The 24,036-nt window shown below is 41.5% G+C and overlaps 1 protein-coding gene across 2 annotated transcripts in view; it reads right to left on the bottom strand.

Moving 5' to 3' along the window:
- Positions 1-24,036, bottom strand: part of PLCB3 (phospholipase C beta 3) — a 272,101-nt gene that overhangs the window by 65,526 nt on the left and 182,539 nt on the right. For both annotated transcript variants that reach the window (XM_077455793.1, XM_077455792.1), the window contains exons 19-26: positions 23,408-23,532; positions 20,848-21,002; positions 20,599-20,760; positions 19,971-20,070; positions 18,766-18,870; positions 18,495-18,583; positions 14,615-14,726; positions 7,004-7,039 (exon numbers count right to left, since the gene is read on the bottom strand). In XM_077455793.1, coding sequence (XP_077311919.1) covers positions 7,004-7,039; positions 14,615-14,726; positions 18,495-18,583; positions 18,766-18,870; positions 19,971-20,070; positions 20,599-20,760; positions 20,848-21,002; positions 23,408-23,532 — 884 coding nt within the window. The remainder of the gene's footprint in view (positions 1-7,003; positions 7,040-14,614; positions 14,727-18,494; positions 18,584-18,765; positions 18,871-19,970; positions 20,071-20,598; positions 20,761-20,847; positions 21,003-23,407; positions 23,533-24,036) is intronic.

The following is a 24,036-nucleotide window of genomic DNA, read 5'->3' as shown; positions in this document are numbered from 1 at the left end:
GTCCCCCCCCCCACATAGAAAATTAAACAGGTCAAAACATAGCCCAGTGCTCCCCCCCACTAGCAACCAGCGCAGCACGAACAGGCCGCAAGTCCCCTATGACAGAAGTCCCGTTTGCCGCCCCCGACCTGGGAGCACAAAGTTCCTGCAAATGGTGGACCCGCTAATCCGTGATGGTGGGTTGCAGTCCGGTCCCCTGCATAGATAGAGAATTTTGACCAGATGGCCACCTTACACAGCTGGGCCAGAAAAGTCCCCGAAAATCCCACTGGTCAAATGAGTTTGTAAAAGCACTGGGAGGAGATGTGTCCTTGAAAATGTAAGCTCTGGTGATATGATTTCTTATCCATTGAGCGATGGTGGACTTGGAAGCAGGTTGTTTCTTACAAGGTCCTGAGGACAGGACAAATAAGGAATCTGTGTTCCTGATCGAAGCTGTAGCTTTGAGGTAGACTCGTATTGCTTTTTTTTTAATAAATTCTTTATTTTTTCATCTTTTCTTTCCATAGATTTCACATTACATTTCGTTATACATCTACAACTTCTTTAACAGCTATAACAGTCTTATAATATTTCAATCCATACCTCAATTCCACGTCATCCTCCCCCCTCCCTCACCCTTCCCTCCCAGAAAAATAAATAAATAAATATACAAACAAAAAAAAAAAAAAAAAAAAAGTTTGAATTTTCACTATAATCCCCCCCCTCACTCCCCCCCGCTCTATCATATTTCGAAATGTTTCACATCATACTTTCTCTATAATTTAGATATGGAGCCCAGATCTTCTGATATTTCTCGTCTTGATCTCTCATTGTCATTGTTAAATTTTCCATTTGTTGGATTTCTGCAATTCTCTGAAACCACTGTGCTCTAGCTGGAGGGTTGCTTTTTTTCCACAGAACCGGGATACATGCCCTTGCTGCTATCAATAAATGTCTCAGCAAAGAATTTTTGAATCTTTCTATTGCCATTGGGATGTCCAGCAGCAGAAAAGTTGCCGGTTTATCTCCCAGGTCAATTCCTGTAATCTTTACAATAGTATCGGCTACCATCTCCCAGAACACTCTAATTTTTGGACATTCCCAAAATATATGTAATAATGTTCCTTCTGCTCCATGACATCTCCAACATGTCTCTGATATCTGGGGGTAAATTTGATGTAACACTTTTGGTGTTCTATACCACCTAGTAAGGATCTTGTATCCCCCTTCTTGATATCTGCTTGCCATCGAGGCCTTTTGATTAAACAACAGCATCTTATCCTTTTGTTCTGGGGAAAACGTAGTCCCTAAATCTCTTTCCCAAGCCTGTAAAAAGGGCAAATCTTGTGAAGTCTCCTGTTCTATTAACATACTATAAAAATAAGACATCAGATGTCTCAGTTCCTCTCCTTTCAAACAGATCTCTTCAAACTCAGTCAATGCCCTTATTTCTACGTATACCTTTGATTTAGATCTAATAAAGGCTTCTAATTGCCTCATTCTGAAAGGGTCTAATCCTAATGTCATTCCTTTTTCAATATCTTTTTTAGTCATTAACCGGTTGCCTACCGAGAAATGACAAATTCTACTCATACCTCTATCTTGTATTGTTTTAAACTTTGGATCTGTCATTCCCGGTAGAAATGCTGGGGTACCAAGGATAGGAAGGAGCGGACTGGGAATTCTTGAAATAGATGTTTTCCTGAATACTCTTTTAGTTATTCGTAATGTCTCCCCTAGTATTGGATGTTTTCTCAATCCCATTGGTATTTCTGTATCTGGAATCCACACTAATCCTTCCAATGGGATATCTGTCGCTGCTTGTTCTGTCTGTATCCATACTCGTATTGCTTTAACTACACCCAGGCAAAAAAAAAAGAGAACTTATTTTTTTGATGCTTCGGAGCAGGACAAAAAGGATGGTAAGAATAAGTCTCCACTGAGGTGGAAGAGACTGATACCAGTAAGAAAGGATCTTCAGTGTCAGACCACCTTGTCTTTGTAAAATATGAAGAACATCTCCTTGCAAGAGGGAGCCCCCAACTCTGAAACAGTGACCAAAAAGGCCATATTTGACAAGGAGTTTGAAGCCAGAGATTTTTGAAAAATAGGCAAGGCAAAAGCCTGTTTGGGCCAAAGTTCTGGCATGACATGATAGTAGGAAGGCCAGAATGCGAGGCACAGAATAATCTCTGGGATTGAAGCCTCTGTGTTCACACTACTCTGTCTCTAAAGACCTGTGCATCAACAGCCATTCTATTTAAGCCAGAAACTAAAATGCAGGATGGAACAGAGGGCCCAGAGACAACAGGTCTGGGCTTTTGGGAAGAGTCCAGGAGTCATTTATCAGACGTCCCAGTATGTCTGTGTACCAGGATCTTTGAAGCCAAGCTGGTGGAATGAGAATTACCATCATCTTCTCTCGCATCTCGGAAGTCTACAGACATCCATACCATCCAAAATCCATAGCAGACCCTTATCTGAACATGCAACCCAGCAGGTCAGGAAAGGGAGGGGGCGAGCGAGCCATACCAGGCCACATGCTCTCAGCAAGGGGGGGGTGGGGTTCATTGCACAAGGTGTCCCACCCCAAAGTACCTTTTCCTCATGTTAATGGGGACAAAGGCCTCTCCCCCCCCCCCCCGATTCTTGACTGTGGTTGTGGGGGTCTGCAGGTGAGGGGGCTAATCAGATCCCGTCCCCCCACTGTACACAGTGCCCTCACCCATTCACCAAAAAAGTGTAAAAGTGTAAAAGTGAATAGACCGTGCAAACGTTTTTGATGAGTCCCTCATTTAAAAATTTTTTAAAACCTGATGTAGATCCATAGTCATAATCACGACGCCCTCTGCACTGCTAGACCCCAAAAAAGAAACAAAAAAGCTCTTCTCGCGGCGAATGCTCCCGCAGTCTGCCTGCTCCACTGTTTACCATTTCTTAGATAAGGGGCAGGCCACCCGGCGACATCACCTGATGTCATCGGTGGTGGCGGGTGTTGAGATTGACGATGGATCTTCATCAGGGTCATTGTTTTTTTAATTTTTTTGATAAAGAACTTGTCAAATGCTCTTGTACTGTCTTTATTCACTTTAATGGTGAATGGGTAGGGCCATGTACCTCATCCTCACATGGTGGGGGAGGCCACTGTCCCCATCAACATGGGGGCAAGGTGCTTTGGCACCCCCCCATTTTAAGGGAATGTGGCCTGGTATGGTTCAGGAGAGGGGGGTGGTTGGTTGGGGGAAGCTCGCTTGTCCCCAACCTTAGGACCTGGTATGGATTTGAGGGGGTGCCCATGTTATTTTTTTGCCAGTAATTCTTTATTTTACATACAGCTGTCAGCGGGCAACCACGCTGACAGCTCATAAGTAATCGATTAAGGATGCAGTGGCCAGCTTCCTGGCTCGCTTCTTAGCAACCAGCTATACAAAATGTGGTAAAGTGAAAAAAGTTAAACGCATCTAAAACGCAGCACTTGTGTTTTTGATGCAGCTCCATTAAAGTCTATTACATGCAAAGTGCTGCGGGGAAAAAAAGTCCCTGACCCTTTTCAAAAATGCACCCGGGTGATGCTTAAAAAATTTGAATATCGTGCAAAAGTTAATCTATTACAATAATGAAACTTAAAAGGTGAAACTAATATGAGATAGACTAATTACATGCAAAGCAAGATAGTTCAAGCCATGATTTGTCATAATTGTGATGATTATGGCTTACAGCTCATGAAAACCCCAAATCCACAATCTCAGAAAATTAGAATATTGTGAAAAGGTGAAATATTCTAGTCTCAAAGTGTCCCGCGCTAATCAGCTAACACCTGCAAAGGGTTCCTGAGCCTTTAAACGGTCTCTCAGTCTGGTTCAGTAGGAATCACAATCATGGGAAAGACTGCTGACCTGACCGTTGTGCACTAAACCATCACTGACACCTTCCATAAGGAGGAAAAGCCTCAAATAGGTAAATGCAAAAGTTAGATGCTCCCAAAGTGCTGTATCAAAGCACATTAATAGAAAGTTCTGCTATTAAAGCACCCTTGTCTTCCATAACACCTCAGCAGTGCCACAGGCTGATCGCTTCCATGCCACGCCACATTGAGGCAGTAATTGCTGCCCAAACCAAGTACTGAGTACATATGCATGCTTATACTTTTCAGAGGTCCGATATTGTTCTATGTACAATCCTTGTTTTATTGATTGCATGTAATAATCAAATTTTATAAGATTATGGATTTGGGGTTTTCATGAGCTATAAGCCATAATTGTCACAATTATGACAAATCATGGTTTGAACTAGCTTGCTTTGTAATGAGTCTATCTCATATATTAGTTTAACCTTTTAAGTTGCATTAGTGAAATAAATTAACTTTTGCACGATATTCAAATTTTTCGAGTATCACCTGTAGATGCGAACGTGTTCCATAGGAAACCCTGTTAAACTGAGTGTAGTGCATTTCTGCAAATTGCATAGGTGTGAATGTAGGGCAAAACCATCTTTAATTGGTAACGTGAGATTTTTAAGATTGAGACGGTAGGATCGGCTACAGAAACTGACTATTTTTTGGTAAACCTTTTTCCACATGATGGAGTTCGGCAAAGATTTTTGCAATGAAAATTTCTACTGGAGTAATTCCTCACAGATTGCCCATTCTATTTGTTTCTGAGGAGAGAATGTTTTTCATAGATTTTGCAGCTCTCTTTGTACCCAAAAAAGCTTTGCGAGATGGAGGCGAATCAAGTTCTACAATGCCAAGGCTTTTAGGCAAAGCAACAATAACAGTGTGGGGAAAAAAAAAAAAATCTTCCGCAGCCTCCTATAATACCGGCTCTATATCTTCATCATTCCCTTCTGTGTCAGCCTCATCTACAGAAAGAATATCAAGATTCAACTAAGGAAGAGACAGTGGAGCTGAAGAAGAGGCATGGGTGTTTTGTAGCCCTGGACTAAGATGGCTGTACGTCCTAGGAATTGTGGCAGATGCAGAAAATTATGCAGGTAGGCGGTTTGTTGCGTGCCTGAAATAAAACTAGAATTTGGCGCAGATCAGTGTTGAAATAGGTTCCTGCTCCAGTACAACAGAAGTATCGTTCCTCTAAGGAGAGAGTTGTGTAGACCTTTGACAGAGCACATGTTCGCACAAGCTTTTGCCTTGGGTTTCTTTTGCCTGATCTCCTTTGTAGCTATGGGTGAGGGTATTCCCCTGTGAGGTACTCACGGAGTAGGGTGTGGAATATAGGGCAAGTGTGTCCAGAAGAAGTACCCAGTAACCTGGGTGTATACCATAGCGAAGTCATCATGCGAAAGGGTGGGAGGAAATGTCTCAGTACCTTATAAGGGCTCTAGAAGGCAGTTAAATGTGCAACCTGCGGTTGCATTTTAGAGCCAAGACTGTAAAAGTTAATACATTCCAAACATAGCCCTGGTTTTTAAAATTGGTCAGAGATAAAGGCTGACCCTGTCTTACCTGTCCGGGTCTGCACATAGAGTCCAGGCATTGCCTGTCATGGTGGGCATCGCCCCAGGTCTTCAAGGTCTGGGTTTTAAAGTGATGAACCATGGTCCTGGACCTGTATAGTACCCAGCGGGTGACTACACACATTACACCAAGTGCCAATGTGAGTGCAGAGGATTCAGTGCCTGAAGCAACATTACAGGTCATCCAAAGGAAGACAAGATCTTATGACAAGACCTTAGGACATTAGCATAAAACTGAGGATTCAGAGTAGTGTAGGGTTAATAAGGAGGCACCCAGAAGGGAGTGTCCTCGAAAGCTATGCCAGTGTTCAATTACCTGAAGGTGGGAACCTATAGCCCAGGGTCTCTGAATTCTTTACCTGTGTCCTTTATTGTTAAATTCAGATATGCAAGTGCTATTTAACAGCATAAAATAAATGAAATGGTTGAACATGCATCAATGGGCAGCTCCATCTCAACTAAGAATTGATCTCAGCAGGGATTATATCAGATAAGGGCTGAGGCTTTAAAATACATTATTGTGCACGCCAATGGAAGTTAATAAGCTGATGGCTGCAAAATCACTTAAGGTCCCTTTCATACTCAGACTTTTTAGATTCCATGTGAAAGGGGCCTAACAGACCTCCTGTTATTAACTGGAAAAAAAAAAATTAACAATTTCATAAAGCTATTCCCTTTAAAATGATAGCTTGCCGTTCTGGATAGGACTTGCTTTCATGTAAGGTTTTAAATTCTTTGGCGTCAAAATTTTAATTTATTATGCACCTGAAGTTTGATAATTCAAACTCTGCTCTCCCTTGTTCTCACTTAGAGGTTAAAGAGGAAGTAAACCCTGATGGGTTTTCATTCCTCTTTGATTCCCTGCAAAGGTAAAGCATAATGGACTACTATGCATCGCATAGTAGTCCATTATGTGTCACTTACCTGACACAGGAGCCAGCGAAGTCGCCGCTGTCCCCTGTAGTCCGGAGCCTCCATCTTCTTGGTGGGTCTCACTGCTCCGGTGCTGTCATTCATCGGAGCCGCGATTACGCCACTCCCGCTCATGCTCATGGGAGCCGCCACTCGCGGCATATCGCTGTTAACTGCGGCGCGCTCAGTGCGCCTGCACACCTCTGTCTACGGCGCATGCGCCGTAGACAGCAGTGCCTGTCTTTCAGAAAATATCTACTAAACCATGTATGTTTAGGAGATATTTCTTAGACCTACAGGTAAGCCTTAATCTAGGCTTACCTGTAGGTCAAAGTCTGTTGTAAGGGTTTACAACCACTTTAATGAGCTGTGCGTGCTGTAAAATCAAGGAACAGCCCCATCCTTGAAGTGCAGAGTTTTAACCCTTTCCTCTTTATTAAAAACTCTGCTATGCTGAAAAAAAATTATTGAAATATAGGCTGCTTCTTTCCATACAAGATAAAATTAGTGACATATTTTTCAAATTGTTTTTGAAAACACAGCATGTGCACACAAATCCCATAAAAATATAAAAATCAATAACAATCTTATTATCAATATAAAAAAACAAAACCCATAACATAACATATGCATTTACCTGTTAGTACACTTGCTATGAGGTCATCCCTGTGAGCTATAGAAGATAAAGAATAAGAAAAATGCATGAATAAACATTCACCATAGAAAACAGAGGGTCAGAAAATATAGCCAAAACGCTGACAACACTGTAGAAGACAGAGGGGTTGATATACTGAAGGCAAACCCACTTTGCACTACGAATGAACTGCAAGTGCACTTGGAAGTGCATTTGCTGTAGATCTAAGGGGGAGATCTGAAATGAGGGGAAGCTCTGCTGATTTTACCACCCAATCATGTACAAGCAAAAATGCTGTTTTTTATTTTTGCATGTCCCCCCGTAGATCTATAGCGACTACACTTCCAAGTGCACTTGTAGTGCAAAGTGGATTTGCCTTTAGTAAATAACCCCCAGAATGGCAGAAAAATGCACTGAAAAACCTATCTGGTCTAAATTCCATATACACTATATAGCCAAAAAACTGTTGACACCATACAAGATGGAGGGTCTGAAAAATGAACGGAATATACTATATGGCCAAAAATGTATATACTTTACAGTCAAAACTCTGGACAAATGATCACATCTACTATATGATAAAAAGTATGTAGACTCCCTTTCCTGTTTATAATCTCCTGTGGACTCAGCCCCCTTATTATCCTTCTGTATCTGACCTGACCCTGCTACGTTTGTTGAGCCTGTGAGATTCTGTGAAAATCTCCACTGGCTTTGTGTCCCCACATCTGCCCCTTAGTGGCCATTTCTAGATATGCCCCCCCCCCTCCCCTGCTTATGATAACCCGTTGCCATTCTGTTGGTGGTGAGGAAGAGGGAGATCTTGTTCCACAAGGACATCAAATCCTTTTTATATTTGCAGGGACACTGGCAACTCCCATCCGTTGAGCATTTCTGATACACCTAAATCCGCCACTACATCCGCAGCCTCCTTACACACGAATGGGAATCTTCCAAACACTTAACCTCATTTGAAAACTACTGCCGCAAGGATCTTTCCCTGGAAGGCCTTGTGTCAGATGCAGCTTTAATGGACAACATAGGCCCTCACAGGCTTCCATACATTTCTAAGTGAGAGGTGGACCTGGGCAAGACCTTAGACCAACCTGTCTAGAACCAAATCTCTCTGGACTCTTCTAAATGTTCTCTTATCATATTCGTCCAGGAGAACCTATAGACTACTCTCAAGTTGGTATATGACCCTAAAACGGGCAAATATGTCCCGTATGCTTCTCCTCTGTATTTTCAGGGATGCAGGGAACCACTCTCCTTCATATTTGGTGGACATGCCCCAAAGCCCTACGATTCTGGACTATCCTCTGATTCGCACTGTCCTAACTGTTTCTCTTGCACGAAGTCCCTGGGAAGCATTGCTACACAAGTCGGTCTCGTCTTTAACTAAAACTCAGAAGAAGTTGGTGGGGTTTGAGTTCTTGGCAACCCGGCAGACCCTGGTCTAGAACCAATTCATTCATTTCCCTGAAGTTAAGCAGCAACTCCAGGGAACCATGGTCCATGAGCTCATATCCATACTTACTGACACCCAGACCAAATTTCTGAAGATATGGGATCTTGGGATAGCCCATAATGACCATTTAAATCTAGACAGTTCTTTACGCTCCGTTTGACCGATCTTTTGTATTTTGTAAATCAGCTCGCCCACACGGGATTCTCCTCCCATGCAAGTTTTTGACCCTCTCTATTTTCCTCCTCTTTGCTGCCCAACGTGGATTTTGAGTGGCTTTTCTGCACGCTTCACTTATCTCTCCCCCCTTTCCCCCGTCTTGGGCTTTATTGCTATACTCCTACTGCCCCCCCATCGAGGTGTACCTTTCATATGGTAATGTTACCAATGGAGCTTCTCCCAGTCTCCATTTAAGTTGAATATGTAGTATGTGCCTTACGGTTTGTGATGTCACTTGCAGTGTCGCCACTGCTCCAATTGGTGAGCCTATGTATGTTGTTTTTATTTGCCACTCTTACTGTTTTTGCATTTGTTTCTTTATGTGAATGCCTTTCATATCTTGCATTAACACTTAAAAACCCAATAACAGTTTTGTGCAACAAAAATGTGTAGACTTCTCCCTCCAAGGATTGTGTTAAAGTATTTTCAGTAAGGTCTCCTGTTAATACTATATATTCTTAAAGTGTTACTAAAGTCAGATTTTTTTTAAATTAAAATAACAAACAGGTTATACTTACCTGCTCCTTGCAGTATTTCACAGAGTGACCCCGATCCTCCTCTTCTGGGGTTCCCCAGTGGCGATCTTGGCTCCTCCTTTTCTTTTTAGAACAACCATAGCCAGCCGCTTGCTATCGGGAGAAACACAGTCTACGTGCTCCCGACCTCTGTATCTACGGAGCCGAGCTCCACAGACTTACACAACGGGACCTAGGCCCACCCCCCACTTTCTCTTCACTGCATTTTATTGACAGCAGCAAGAGCCAATGGTGCCTGCTGCTTCTCAAATGCTGTGTAAAGAGGAAGGGGAGAATAGATGCAGCTGTGCACAGTGCTGATCTCTTCTCCCCTCTCTAACTCTTCACACAAGGAAGAGGGGGCACAGGGAAATTGAAAAAGTTTTTTACCTTAATGCAAACAATGCATTTAGGTAAAAAACGTTTTTAGGTTTTGGAACACTTTAACAATTGAGGTGACTTTTTATATGACGGTGTACCAACATCCTGTAAATTCTAATGTTCACACTTTTAGGACTTTTTAGGAATGAGACAATGATAACCGGTATATAAAATCAATAGGTTTATTATTAGAATAATATTATTAACCACTACAATACAGGGCACTTTCACCCCCTTCCTTCCCAGCCCAATTTTCAGCTTTCATCGTTCTCACAATTTCAATGACAATTGCGCGGTCATGCTACGCTGTGCCCAAATTAAATTGTTATCATTTTGTTTGCACAAATAGAGCTTTATTTTGGTGTTATTTATTAACGACTCCGTTTTTTATTTTTTGTGATACAAGCGAAAAAAGAGCGGAAATTTGAAAAAAAAAAACAATATTTTCTTCTTTCTATTTTAAAAGAAATCCAATAAAATCAAATTTTGTCATAAATTTAAGCCAAAATGTATTCTGCTACATGTCTTTGGTAAAAAAAAATTTGGTTAAGTGTGTAATAATTGGTTTGTGTGATCACGGACATATGTACGCAAATGATCATGTACATATGTGTGCAGGTGATCACGGACATATGTGTACAGATAATCATTGGGACATGCGATTTTAGTGGGACATATGTGGGGGACATGTTTTTATTATTAGGGACATGTGTTTTTATTATTTGGGGACATGTGTGTTTTGGGGACATATGTGGGGACATTGTGTTTATACTGTGTGGTGTGTTGTGTGTTTACACTAGGCTGGTGATCAGTGAGTAAAAAGCTGAAAAAAAAAGCTCATACTCACTGATCATCAGCCCGCTGCAGCGATCTGCTCTCCTCAGCGATGACTTCAATGTGAGGAGAGGAGGAGCCGATTGCCTAGCAACCGGCTGTTAGTTTACATCACATGACGGCCACGATTGGACACGGCCGTCATGTGATCAGGAGGGCCAATCACAGAGCCCTCCTGCCGATCCGAGATGCGCCGTGTCCGGGTGACACGAGCGCATCGGGATCGCGCCGCTGCGCGAGCACACGATCCCCCTCCTTCTGAAGAATGTTCAGGAATGTCCACTCAGAAGTAGAGAGCTCCCACCCGGCCGTAAATGTACATTGGCCGGGTGGGAAGTGGTTAAATACTGTAAAAACCAACAAGGCTATTGCCCCAATTTGAGTTTCTATTATGCCATGTATTAGCAAGTTATATTATACAGTATAAATTCAAAAACCATGATATATGAGGGATGTGCCAGATGAATTTTGTATCTTTCAAGGAGCAGGGATTATTCCTATAGACCAAGGGCGATCTTGTTTTATGTCAGCGGTAAAATCATCACATGTAACTTGACCCAGAAAGGTCACCTCAGTGACTACAAAGGCCAGACCAGCTACAAAGACGTGAATGTACTAGGCAAACCATCCCTGCCGGAGAAGACAGTGATAATTGCCAGAGGCTATAGCATAAGCTAGTGATAAATCGCAGGTAAAACCTGGCATACTGGTTATACCCAAGTTAATCGATCCATCAACTTGGTACATTCAGCCTGCCCATACACGGTTCAATTCTCAGGCAGGAGGAACTTTGCTGGCCTGCACAGAGTCCCGACCTCAACCCGATGGAACACCTTTGGGATGAATTAGAGCAGAGACTGCGAGCCAGGCCTTCTCATCCAACAACAGTGCCTGACCTCACAAATGCGCTTCTTGAAGAATGGTCAAACATTCCCATAGACACACTCCTAAACCTTATGGACAGTCTTCCCAGAAGAGTTGAAGCGGCTATAGCTGCAAAGGGTGGGCCAAATCAATATTGAACCCTACGGACTAAGACTGGAATGCCATTAAAGTTCATGTGCATGTAAATGCAGGCATCCCAATAGTTGTGGTAATATAGTGTATCTAACAGGTATAGGCTTGCACTGCACTGTATTGGTAAGTCTAGAAAAGACCACACAATCTATTTTAAAGCATAGCAGTGTCCATAGGTCTAACACAGAGGCTTATCCAGGTAATGTTTAAAAAAACCTTACCCAAATGTTATGAATCTATTGATCTTGCGTGGCGCTTAATGCAAAGTTGTTCTAAACTTCAACCCATTTGCTAAGCTAAGACAGTAAAAAAAGAAAATCTAAATTCAATGCATTATATAGGAATGCTGAATATTCCAAACCTCACAAGATTATATTCCAGCATTGTGTAAAATCATATTCTGGCTAAATTTGGGGTATGCAGCATTCCCTGGAATCTAGCTGGAAGGATGGTGACATCAACATCTACAGTACAGAAGGTGTGGTAGGATTAGATAAGGCAAGTGTATATTATTTACTAACATTTTTATTTTTCTCTTTTTTAATATTTTACTGTTAAAGCGGAGCTTCATCCAAAAGGGCAAGTTCTGCTTTAAAGGACTCGTTCCCCATTCTAACTGAACAATTGGCACTTTTGAGGAGCGAGGGCAGGTACCTGCTTTCCCCTTTCATTCCAAAATTTCGGAACCAGAAATTCTCCTTCTTACCCCCTGCAGTCTTCTAGGACACTGACAAGTCCCAGCAGACCGCATCCATTATTTACAACGTGCAGCCCGACTCGCGCATGTACAGTGGGCACCCAGCTGTGTAGCCACAAGCGGTGTTCATGAAAAGTGTTGTTGCCATCCTGGTTATGCAGTATGTGGATCACAAGAGTGGCTGAACATAATGACAAAAGCCTTGCAGTTAAAAGGCTCATGTAGATGGTCAATGTTTAAAATGCAGGTCAGCAACATACTATTAACTTTCACTGGAGCAGTGCACAGTTCAGAGGCTGCATTTGACTTGCTAGGTTTCAATACACAGCACACACCATTTCCTATAAGACTTGTTACAACCTGCAGAGAAAACACGCTGCTCTGAGAAAATGTGTGGGGCTGCCATTCATTCCGATTGGCACCCCCCATGCATGTAAAATCACAGTGTGCGTAGAAACCACAGGGAAATTGCATGGTCAAAATGGCGGTAACCCCGTGGGCAAGGCAGTTAATTGAGATGTATGGTCCACTGTGACCACATAAACACAGCCCGCAGAAATGCTGTAGTGTGAACCTAGGTTTAAGGTGTATTTGAACTGCATGCAAAGCATGCTATGTTCATCTTCATCAAAAGCTGCTGCATGCATTCTTCATAAAAAATAGGGTTTCTCTAGAACATCCTAAAGTAGCATGAATGTCCGCCAATCTGTGTTGTGATGTGTCAAGTTTGACAACATGAAATAAAGTGGAGAAAGATGCAGAAATGTTTGTTTTTAGCCTCCAGATACAATGTTCTGGATTCAAACATCTGAAATGTCCTGGGGCTGGATGGCCGTGACAAAAGATATCCCTACCGCTCTGGTAACAGGGGGTGCCTCCTCAGTGAGGGGGAACTTGCTCAGACTTGGAGCTCTAGCAGTTACAGCTGAACTAAGTTCTAGGCTTTGCTTTGGACCTGGAGGCTTGACAGAAATGAAAGGAACCCTTTTTTGCCTCAGGAGTTGAAGGTTTACCAGATGAAGACTTTGCCTTCCTTTTAGGAACACAAGGGTAGTAGTCTTTTTCCTTAGTGATTTCCTTAAGGAGGATGTTCATTGATTCGCCAAAGAGACTTGTCCATCAGAAAGCCTATCTAAGGGGCATTTCTTGCACTGATGCTCCATAGACCAACATTTGAGACAGAGGGCCCGTCTCATATGTACCAAAAGGAGCCCCATTCTGGATATTTAAACGTAAATGAGCTTTGATGTGCAACTTATTAAATTTTAAAGGCCACCTGTCTGCATCAACCAGGAACTGAAACTGCAGAAATATGATATTAAACCATGTTGCCTTCCAACAACCCCAAAGCATATCAAGAGCAGAAGGAGGCATTCCAAATACACCCAATATTGGACCAACTTTCATAGTTGATCTAAATTACAGATTTTTATTCCAGTTTGCATTAATCCCCTTCAGGCTGTTCAGAAGAGGGTATGGTTCTTCCTTTCCATCCAAACTGCAACAGGCTTCATATAAGACACACATGTATAACCCAAGCAGGGCTAGGTGTGTGCAATATCAGCTTTTTTGAATTGCTTGAATACATTTCATTGTACACAATCCAGTACACCTTGGTTTTTGTTTGTTTCATGGTCTTATCTCCTTGGAGGTGCAAGACTGCAAAGATCGACAGAGGAGGATGACCTTTGACAGTTCTGGGTAAGCAAGTTCCTATTTATTTGTATTTTCTTCCAAATCTGGAGAGCGGCCAAGGGTGACAATGCTCCTGCTCCACAGATACAAAAAAGTGGTTTTGCCCTAAGACCAGGACCACCAGGTGAAAATAGAGGAAAGAATCCTGAAAAAAGCTAAGCTGCAATAGATTCAATTTTTGTTCTAGGGTTTTTTTTTACACTTTAAAGAGTTTACAAAGATGCATTTCAAAGCTGTTAGAATTTATTGTAGGATCAATATTACAATATTGCCTTGTTATGCCTCAAGTCAAAAATATGTGGTTTCAAAATAAATAGCAAAATGATCACTGAAGGACACAATGACATTTCATCATTCTACATGGCATATTCAAAATGCCTTGTACATAACCAGAGATACCTATTGAGACCAACAAGTAATAATGAAGAGTGTCAGACATGATGGTCTCCAGGCTAACTACCATATCTAATAAGTTTGATCTCTGCTCTAATTTCCTTTTCAAGAAACCTTTTACACATTTCCACTTAAACACTAGGGGGCAGCAGAGGACTAGCCAAATATAACACGTTACATACAGTTAAACGATTAAAAAACAACTTGTATTAGCATCTATTGCATAGTTTGAACAGTTTTTGAAGACATGAGTGAATGTGAAAAAACAAATATCACTTGGGTGTTCCAAAAAGTATAAAAAAATTAAAAAAATGGGGGGGGTCTAAATTGTAGCTGTTCTCATGAAAAAAAGCAATTCAATATATCCGCTGTGATTGTGTGCACAGAGAGTAATGCCATACCTATAGGTGATAGAGGTGTAATGGATTGCTTCTTGATACCTGTAGGTATCTGAGGAGTGACACTTGCTGTTTCAGTCTTTTTCTTCTCTTGAGGTTTATCTGCATTGCTCAGCTGTGGTGGACACAGAAGTGTTATTTCTGGAAATTTTACAAAAGGCTTTCTTTTAAAGACTGCATTGTGCCTGAGACCTAGCAGTAAATCTTGACATTTTATCCCACTTGCTATGAATCTACAATTCCCAGCTTGCCCAACCCTACACACTGCTAAAACATAAATCAAATATTTAGGTATAATTGTCATACTGAAGCGAGCTTTAAATGGGAAAAAATGATTTTTCATTTTCCTTTTTATATCTTATGTGAAAGACTACTAGAAATATATAGATATGTTTATTTTTGGAGGTAGAGACTACAAAAGCTAGTAGTAAAGTATTTTTTAAAAGGATCATGTTCTTTTTGCTGCTGTGACTAGCAGGATATCAGACTTGACCCCCATCATCTATATATTCAATCTACAGAAGCAGTGCTAGGCTTTTCTCATGGGAAAAGTCTAGCATTCTGTGCAAAATATCTTGCAGGCACTCTGTTTTATATCATAAAGTGTAAAAATGTGTCATACAAATGAAAAAAAAAAATCTATATATTATATACAGTATCTCACAAAAGTGAGTACACCCCTCACATTTTTGTAAATATTTTATTATATCTTTTCATGTGACAACACTTAAGAAATGACAACAAGAAATGATAGCAAAGTGTAATTTCTTCAGTGTTGTCGCATAACATATAATAAAATATTTACTACAATGTGAGGGGTGTACTCACTTTTGTGAGATACTGTACACACACAGTATGTAGGCATCAGTTTTAAAATGTGTATACTTTAAAAAAAGCTTTGAAAAAACTTTTTTTTTTACTCAAAAAACAAAATTGCGTGTTTATGATAATGGGAACAATGTATTTAAATGGCAAAGCTGAGAATAGGTAAAGGGTGGTGGGACTTTAAATGAAGCACATAGGTATACAGTAATAAATGTATTAATTATATCAGTAATATGGTACATAATAGTAATAATGATAAACAATATAATCTCCAATACAATTCATATATATATGCAGATAATGTAATAAAAACAAATTGTCACATAAATGTGGACCATTGTTGTTACATAATACACATATGGAGAGTATCTAATAAAACACAGCATTTGACAGCTCTACGTGTTTCATGGCTTGATCCAATCTTCAGGAGCATGCACGTGACTTGAGATATGGAATATATATGGTAGTAGGGATATCTATAAGGTCTGACCCTGCCAAGGAAAAGGGATAATAAAAAAAAAATAATAAAAATAGAACACATAAAGGCCCACACACTCAAAAATACTTTTCCTTGGCAGGGTCAGACCTTATAGATCTCCCTACTACCATATATTACATATCTCAAGTCACATGCATGCTCCTGAAGATTGGATCAATCCATGAAATGTGTATAGCTGTCAAATGCCAAGTTTGATCCTACTAAGTGTTTTATTAGAGATACACTAATGTGACAATTTGTTTGTATTACATTATCTGTGTATATATATGAACTGTATTGGAGATTATATTTTTTATCATTACTACTATTATGTACCATATTACTGATATAACTAACACATTTATTGCTGTATACCTATGTGCTTCATTTAAAGTCCCACCGCCCTTTTCCCATTTAGACAGGGATGGAGGCATTGGGCCTTACCAGGTCACTGCCTCACTTAAAGTCCCAAATTGTTCTTTTCTTTATAATGACAAAGCTACTCTATGTTGTGCATGCAATGTTACAGCTACAGCACCCAAACATGGCTCAAGATGGAAGACTTATAGAGAAGCTACAGGATAAACCTCCCCCCCCCCCCAAAAAAAAAAAGAAAAGTCAGCAAATACAAATACAGTAGTTTCTGACTTTAAATATTAGGGCACTTACCTGTCCAGGAACCCAGTGGTGTCCTCACCCTAGCCAATTGAATAGGCCGGCTGCAGGAGAAGGGGGGCAAACTTCTATCAAAACCGGGTACAAAGTCCCCCCCAAAAGCTGTCATATGTGGTTGGGGGGGGGGGGGCAGAGGGTGGAGTTGCCCTTTAAAGTGGTTGTAAACCTCAAACATAAAAAATGAACAAAGCATATCCCTCTATAGTCTTAATTAAAAGCACCAAGTGTAATTTCTCTCTGCTCCTTCCTTCCTCTGCTATCAGCACAAGTCACTTTTGACAAGTTTTTCTGACATCAAGTAAAAAAAACTGACAGGGGAGGGAGCTCCAGTAGATTGACAGCCTCAGTTCTGCTCCTGTGTGCTGTGTGAATGGGGTGTGTCCCTTCTCTCTAATCCAGGGGTCTCAAACTGGTGGCCCTCCAGATGTTGCGAAACTACAAGTCCCATCATACCATTGCCTTTGGGAGTCTTGCTCTTAACTGTCAGCCTTGCAATGCCTCATGGGATTTGTAGTTTTTCAACAGCTGGAGGGTCACCAGTTTGAGACCTCTGCTCTAATCAGTTCTCAGAGTTCTCCTCACTGAGCTCTGCAGAGTGTAACTTCATATATCCACCCCTTCTGACATCAGACAAGCTTTATAAATCCTGCATTTTTAAAGGAAGATGAAAAGAGAAGACTGCAGATAAACCGGTACAACTACTTAAGCAGGAGAATGTGTCTAATCTCTGTGTATCACCTGCAGCCAGTCACTTTACTGGGTATATGGAAGGGTTTACAACCATTATAAGGCATACTATGCTAATGAGCTTTAAGGGGGTTTTGAGGTTTACGTGTTTCATGACTGAACACCCTAGTGCTCAGCATTATTATACATGCCAAGAAAATAGATCAGATGGTGAAAAACCCTGTACACAGCAGCACAGAAGCCCACTTTACAAGTGCTCTAAAGACACACAGGCAAGGAGTGGGTTCAGACACTAATGTGAATGAGCAAAGCAATACATACAAAAAGGGTCAAATGTCTCGCACAAAACGTTGGATGTTTTGTCTCCCTTTACACAGCTACACCAGCCACCAAGGAGCTTACTTTAGGGCAGATGCGGGAGAATTAAAAGGCTAAGTTCACCTTTTGCATGAAAGTGACTGCACAAAGTCCCCAGTAGGTTTAACAAAACAAAAAAAACAGCAGGTCTGAAAAATTGCAATTAATGCAAGTGCCATACCTGTAGGGGACTGTCACCACCACTGAGGACTGGCCAAAAACTCCTATATATACCTGTTCTCAACTGTGTCCAGCCGTGCTGACACTCTACATGTTGGACACTCACTCCCAACATCTCAGGAGTTGCCACTCTTCCTGGTTCAATAATTGTGTCTGTTGTAGCACTTTCTTGGCAAAATGTGACCTATAGACCATTTTTATATCTCTCTAAGACTGCATTAGCAAGATCTTTGCATCACAGTTCCTGGTTCTGCACCCCTCTGCCCATTATAAAGGGGGTCCACAAATCCACATTGGATATTTTTTTTTAACACTATGGAGAAGGCAACAGAACCTCCTGGAACATGTGAAAAGTAGGAGAGAACACCCATATTTCTAAGCAGAGGACAGTCAAGAATTATGGCAGGCGGATCAAGCAAAAAATAAAAAAATAAAAAAAAGCCAAGAGCCAACTCAGCCCACCAAACTGCAACCATATATAAAATATCAGTCTTAGGTAGGACTGACCCTTAATGATAAAGAATTGATAATGTGCCTACTATTTCCTAGCTATCAATAAATACTGAAGTCAGATGGGTGAAATATCATTTCTGATTGGTTGGTTTAGAATACTGCCTCATTCAATATGCCCAGCCTTTTTATTACGAATGTAATTCATGAATGTCCTGGTGCTTGCTGTACCTCAGTGTCTCCAATCAGAGCTACAAGCTTCTTGGCTCTCTCATCCAGACTGACATGTTGGGTGGGGAACATCAGAGCTTTGATGTACTCTGTGGGGGATGAAGTTAGTTATAATCATTACATGGAAGAAGACAAAGTGAAACAATGATAAATTAGATTAGCACTTAAGGTAGCACTCATAAAAGGTAGGGGTCAAAGGTAACAGGTGAAAGGATGTTTATACAAAGAAACCACATTGTAAGTATCTCAAATAGGATGTGTTATCACTGACCTTGATGGTTATCAGGAATATAGTCATTTACTTCTGTATAGACAAGCAAAGCCGGGAGACATAGAGGCTGATTAATTTCATTCCTGAGACAGATGTAGTGATAACCTAACAAATAAATAAAAGATTAATCAGGAGATATACAATAACAGATTGAGGCAAAAGAACAAAAAATGTTTTGTTCTTGCGAGAAGACCCCCCAAGACGGAAGAAGACCCCGGAGCTGTGCAATAAATTATTTTAAACCCTTGTGTGTTGTGTTTTATTTACATTTTTTTCACAGGTAAATGGGTAGGGGTACATTGTACCCCATACTCATTCACATAGGGTGGGGGGCTGGTATCTGAGGGCTCCCGGATTCCGATAAGCCCCCCACCCGCAGACTCCGACAACCAATGGCCAGGGGTGTCGGGAAGAGGCCCTTGTCCTCATCAACATGGGGACAAGGTGCTTTGGGGTGGGGGGGCTGCGCGGCCCCCATTCCCCAAAGAACCCCCCCCCCCCATGTTGAGGGCACGCGGCCTGGTACGGCTCAGTCCCAAGACTCCCTGGCCGTTCGGGTCACAGGACCCACTTCCTGATTCGCTGGGAGGAGAATCAGGAAGACAATAGTGAATATTAATTTGCTATTGTCACACAACTGGGTAGGCTCAGGGCACAGTGCTCTGTGCCCCGAGCCCAACCTTTTTTGAAGCCAATTAGAGCCTCGGGCTCTAATCATGTGCTTTAAAAAAAAAAAAACTCTCATTGAAATCCATGCGCCCGGCATCCTGCATGTAGATTAGATGCCGGGAGCATGGTCTCTTATGGGCGGGCCACCACTGGAGATAATTTAATAGGAATAAGCATGACAGGTCCTCTTTACAGTGAGATAAAGGGCCAATAAGTCTCTCACCTCTAGGCTGGGAAACCTGAAATAAAAGAATAAATAAAAAAAGATCTCGGCTTCCCAGCCAAGGTGGCGCCATTTTTTCCAAATGCAAAGGCTGGGCTCCTGTATAAATTAGCCCTAATATATGTGTGTATGTATGCGAGTTAGGGACCTTAGATTGTAAGTTCCTTGAGGGCATGTGTCAAAAGCAAAACACAGATGTCTGTATGCACCGATTTTTATGCATTACCCAAATAAATTGCCAGGGGGATCCCATGAACTGGGAACAACCGGAAGCCCACGGTACAAATAACCCACCCCTGCCTTCATGTCTCACCTGGTCGTATTGCAGACACTGGCAGAATCCTGTGACCAACAAACTTTCCACCTTCTTCAAACACAGCAATGCGAAGAGAGGCAAGTGTAGGTAGCACCACCTAGAGTAGATGAAGCAGCTTATATTAAAGTGATACTAAAGTCTCATTTCTTTTCCATTTAACAACAAAATGTTATACTCACCTGCTCTGTGCAGTGGTTTTTCACAGTGCAGCCTAGAACCTCCTCTTCTCGGTTTCCTCATCTACGCCCCTGGCCTCCCCCTCCTGGTGAGTGCCACCACAGCAAACAGATAGCTATGGCAGCACCTGAACTGAGGCCCTGTTTATCCATTCAGACGCAGAACCGCAGTTCGACCCGCCCCCTCTCTCCTCATTGGTTCAGACTGACTGACAGCAGTGGGAGCCATGCCAATAGAAGAGGGAGAGTCCCAGGCAGTCAAATCTCTCCTGAAGCATCGCTGGATCGAGGGGGGCTGCTGGCCACAGAAGGTTTTTTTTAACTTAATGCATAGAATGCATGAAGATTAAAAAAAAACTTCTGATTTTACAACCACTTTAAGTTACACAGTAAATGTGGAACATGGTTAGAAAGAAAGGGAACCAGAAACTCATCAGAAAAGTCCATACCTTTGGGAATTCAAATGGCTCCTCGTCCCACACAGGGTTAAAAGAGTTTCCTTGGGATGTTTTTGTCCTATACTTTCTTTTCGTGTCAACAGGCAAACCAAACATATCAACCTCTACATATATTCCAACACGTTTATCAGACAGGAACTGGCCTGAGATAATCTGGGAAGAAAGACAAAAAAGTTAGGACTGAGCCTGCAATTAGCCCTCTCCAGTCTACTTCCTTCCACTTTTCTACTGCCCTCTCACCTTAATTTTTACAGTATTTGCCACAATCCCATCAACAATATTTTCTGTGAAAGGATCAAAGGGTTTATCAGTCCTACGCATGAATTCTGGCTTTAGAAGGTACCCACTGCGCCGGTTATATTCAAATATCCCCATATTCAGCTGCATTGCCAGGTCTGCAGGGAAACAAGCATAACTTTAGAAAAAAATGTAAGTATGAAAGGTGGGGCCTTATTCATACCAGCACAGCCACTATTTTAAAGACCTTTAAGTCCTATTATCAGGAGTTGCATACCTCCAAAGAAGATCATTCCAGTGGTGATTTGCAACACTTTCTATATCATCTTTTATTGCCCACTCTTTTTATAATAGATAGAAAAAAGTGGATTCCCCAATAAATCTGGAAGAATTTGAGCTTGTGGTTGCGAGCCTTCCTAACTGTAAGGCTCCAGGTCTGGATAGCCTACCCAATGAAATTTACAAACATTACTGCGATTCTGTTCTTTGTGCCCCATTACCTACTTTTAATTAAGCCTTCTCCTCTGGTTTGCTCACGCCTTCTATGACTGAGGCAACTATAGTGGTAATACCCAAAAAAGATAGACTGATTACATCCAGAGTCTAACAGGCCAATATCATCACACACCTCCAACGTGAAAATTTTCGCAGAAGTCCTTGCCAATAGATCAAAATTATTTTCCAAAATAATTCACTTGGACAAAACTGGCTTTTCTAAATATTAAGACCCCAGTTAATATATTTAAATAATAGGGTTCTTCTCTGTCTGGTTGCAGTAAATTTTTGACAATATTGAGTGGAGGTATATACAGGAAGTCCTTAACAAATTTGGTTTTGAAGAAACATTGTACATGGGTCAAACTGCTGTATGCGTTTCCAAAAGCCTAGATCTGGGTTACTGGTATACAGTCCTCCCCCTTTCCGCTCCATCGTGAAATGAGGCAATGCCCTCTGTTGCCATTCTTATTTGGTATTGCAATAGAGACAGACCTTGGAGGTGGTTGCTTTTCACAAAGGATTGCGTGAGAAGATGATTCCCCTCTATGCAGATGATGTACTCCCCTTTTTTTCTGACACACGCACTTCTGTCTCCTCTGCAATGTCTCTTACTATGAATGCTATGAGTAAGGCCACAGTGGCTGAAACGCATTAGCTTTGTTTTACTGGATGTTCTTGTGTAGCCAATAAAGATTTTCAACATTGGAGTCTAATTACTCGCTGTCTTATATCAAGGTTTAAAATTGAGGGACTGCATATACGGGGCAATACGGGGGGGGGGGGGGGGGGTCATACGGGGCAATTCAGGAAACAGCGATCACAGGTCAATTAGCTTCAGCATAAATCACACAAATAGGAAACATAAGGGGAATACAAAGACATTGAATTTCAGGACCCAGTCAAGAAATTGCCAGACCATTGTTCCTAATTTTTACTGTCTACTGACTGGAATGGTATTGTAATTGTATTCTGACAGCATAACCTGCCACTGTCAGAGTACACAAATTGGCAGCCACTGATCGACAAAAGACTTCTTTCGAGCAGGGATGGCCACACACAGATCGAAACATGGCTGGTCCCTGCTGAACCAGCAAAATATTATCAGTGTATGGCCAGCTTTAGGCTGCTTGCATTAAAAATATAATAATGTATTTATAATTACAGAGCAGTGTTAATTTGTGCTTATTATATCTGCTACAGTTTAGCTTTAAACAAAAAAAAAACTCATACGCACATACATTTTTTTTCAAGAGGACCAGATCGGACCAACCATAACTCTCTATGGAGCACATGTCTGATGACACTCACCGACATCTGATCCGATCTTGTCCACTAAAAACAGACTGATGGGGATCTGGCGGAGCGAATCACATGACAGTCGGATGGAAAAAGACAGGCAGTCAGTTTCCATCCGATTGCCCATGGAGGACAGTGGGGATCAGCAGAAAGATCCCCTGGATTGGCTGGCAGATTCGGCCAGTGTGAAAGGGGCCCAAGATAACAAACAGATGACAAACAAAACAATACAGAACTGTGTTTTGAGTAAGCTATTTGAGATTTTATATATATATAAAAACACAACTATGAAATATAAGAAAACTATTTTTTCCTGTGGGGAGGGGTCTTAGGATAAGATTGTGTGGAATGTTGACATTGTCCCACTATGAGCATTTAGGCAGTGCTTGTACGTGATGCTGACTTTGCTACTTGTTAATAGAGGAAACAGCTATGAAGTAAAAGAAACTACTCTATGTGAAGATGAAGTGTCTGCTTAGACATTTGTAGCAGAGGAGAAGATCACGTGGTACAGCGATGTCTCCCCGCCTTCAGCATTTATACAGTGCAGTATGTACGTGAAACTGGCCCCACTGCTCATCTATGAAGGCTAAATCAGCCCTTCCCAATACTGAAACACAAATATTCTGCAGCAAAGCACAAGAAATCCACTTGTCATCGCTATGCTAAATCTATGAAAACAAACAACCCCATAAAACAATACATTCTTCTATTATGACTATTACATATAAAAAAACTACTAGCGAGTCACCTGTGCTGAAATGCTTACCCAGTGTTTGAAAATTCAATGCAGCCATCTGACATCCTGCATTCCAGAAAACTTGTGGCATGTAATTCGAAGAATCCACTCTAGTTCCTTTCGGGTAGATACGGCTTAGCTGCTTCTTATTATATCTGATAGGAGGGGAGTCAGGAGAAAAAAAACGTAGATAGAGAAGACAGGAAGCAGTGATGAGAGGGCCAAGGAAGGTGACAGTGATGGTAGGTGGATTATTGATGAGCCACACAACAAGGATGGGAGACAGAGAATGTTACTTTATAGGGAATTTAAAAAAAAACATTTAAGGATACACAGGATACACCACCCATGGTGGTGTCTTCTGGCACAGAAGACATCACCATGGGTCAAAGTGGTAAAAAAGGCAAAATACTTAAACAGAGTCAACATGAGAAGGACATTGAGATACATAGCATTATTAAGGGGGTTCTATGTTACCTACAGATTTATCCAATTCCCCTGGAAATTCTTGGCATTTAAAATAAACAAATGTCAGTTTCTACAGGCTGTAGGCTCTCCTGCCATCAATTTCAGTAAATGTGCTCCTCTTGTATACTTTCTGATGTTTCCAAAACAGTGGCAGGCAACTACAGGGATTGAGACGCACAGTTTTGACTGAA

The sequence above is a fragment of the Lithobates pipiens genome, unplaced genomic scaffold (assembly GCF_037356315.1).
Source record: "Lithobates pipiens isolate NorthernLeopardFrog02 unplaced genomic scaffold, aLitPip1_a1.2 Scaffold_10, whole genome shotgun sequence".
Taxonomy (NCBI): Eukaryota; Metazoa; Chordata; class Amphibia; order Anura; family Ranidae; genus Lithobates; species Lithobates pipiens.
This window is presented reverse-complemented; position numbering and strand designations above follow the sequence as displayed.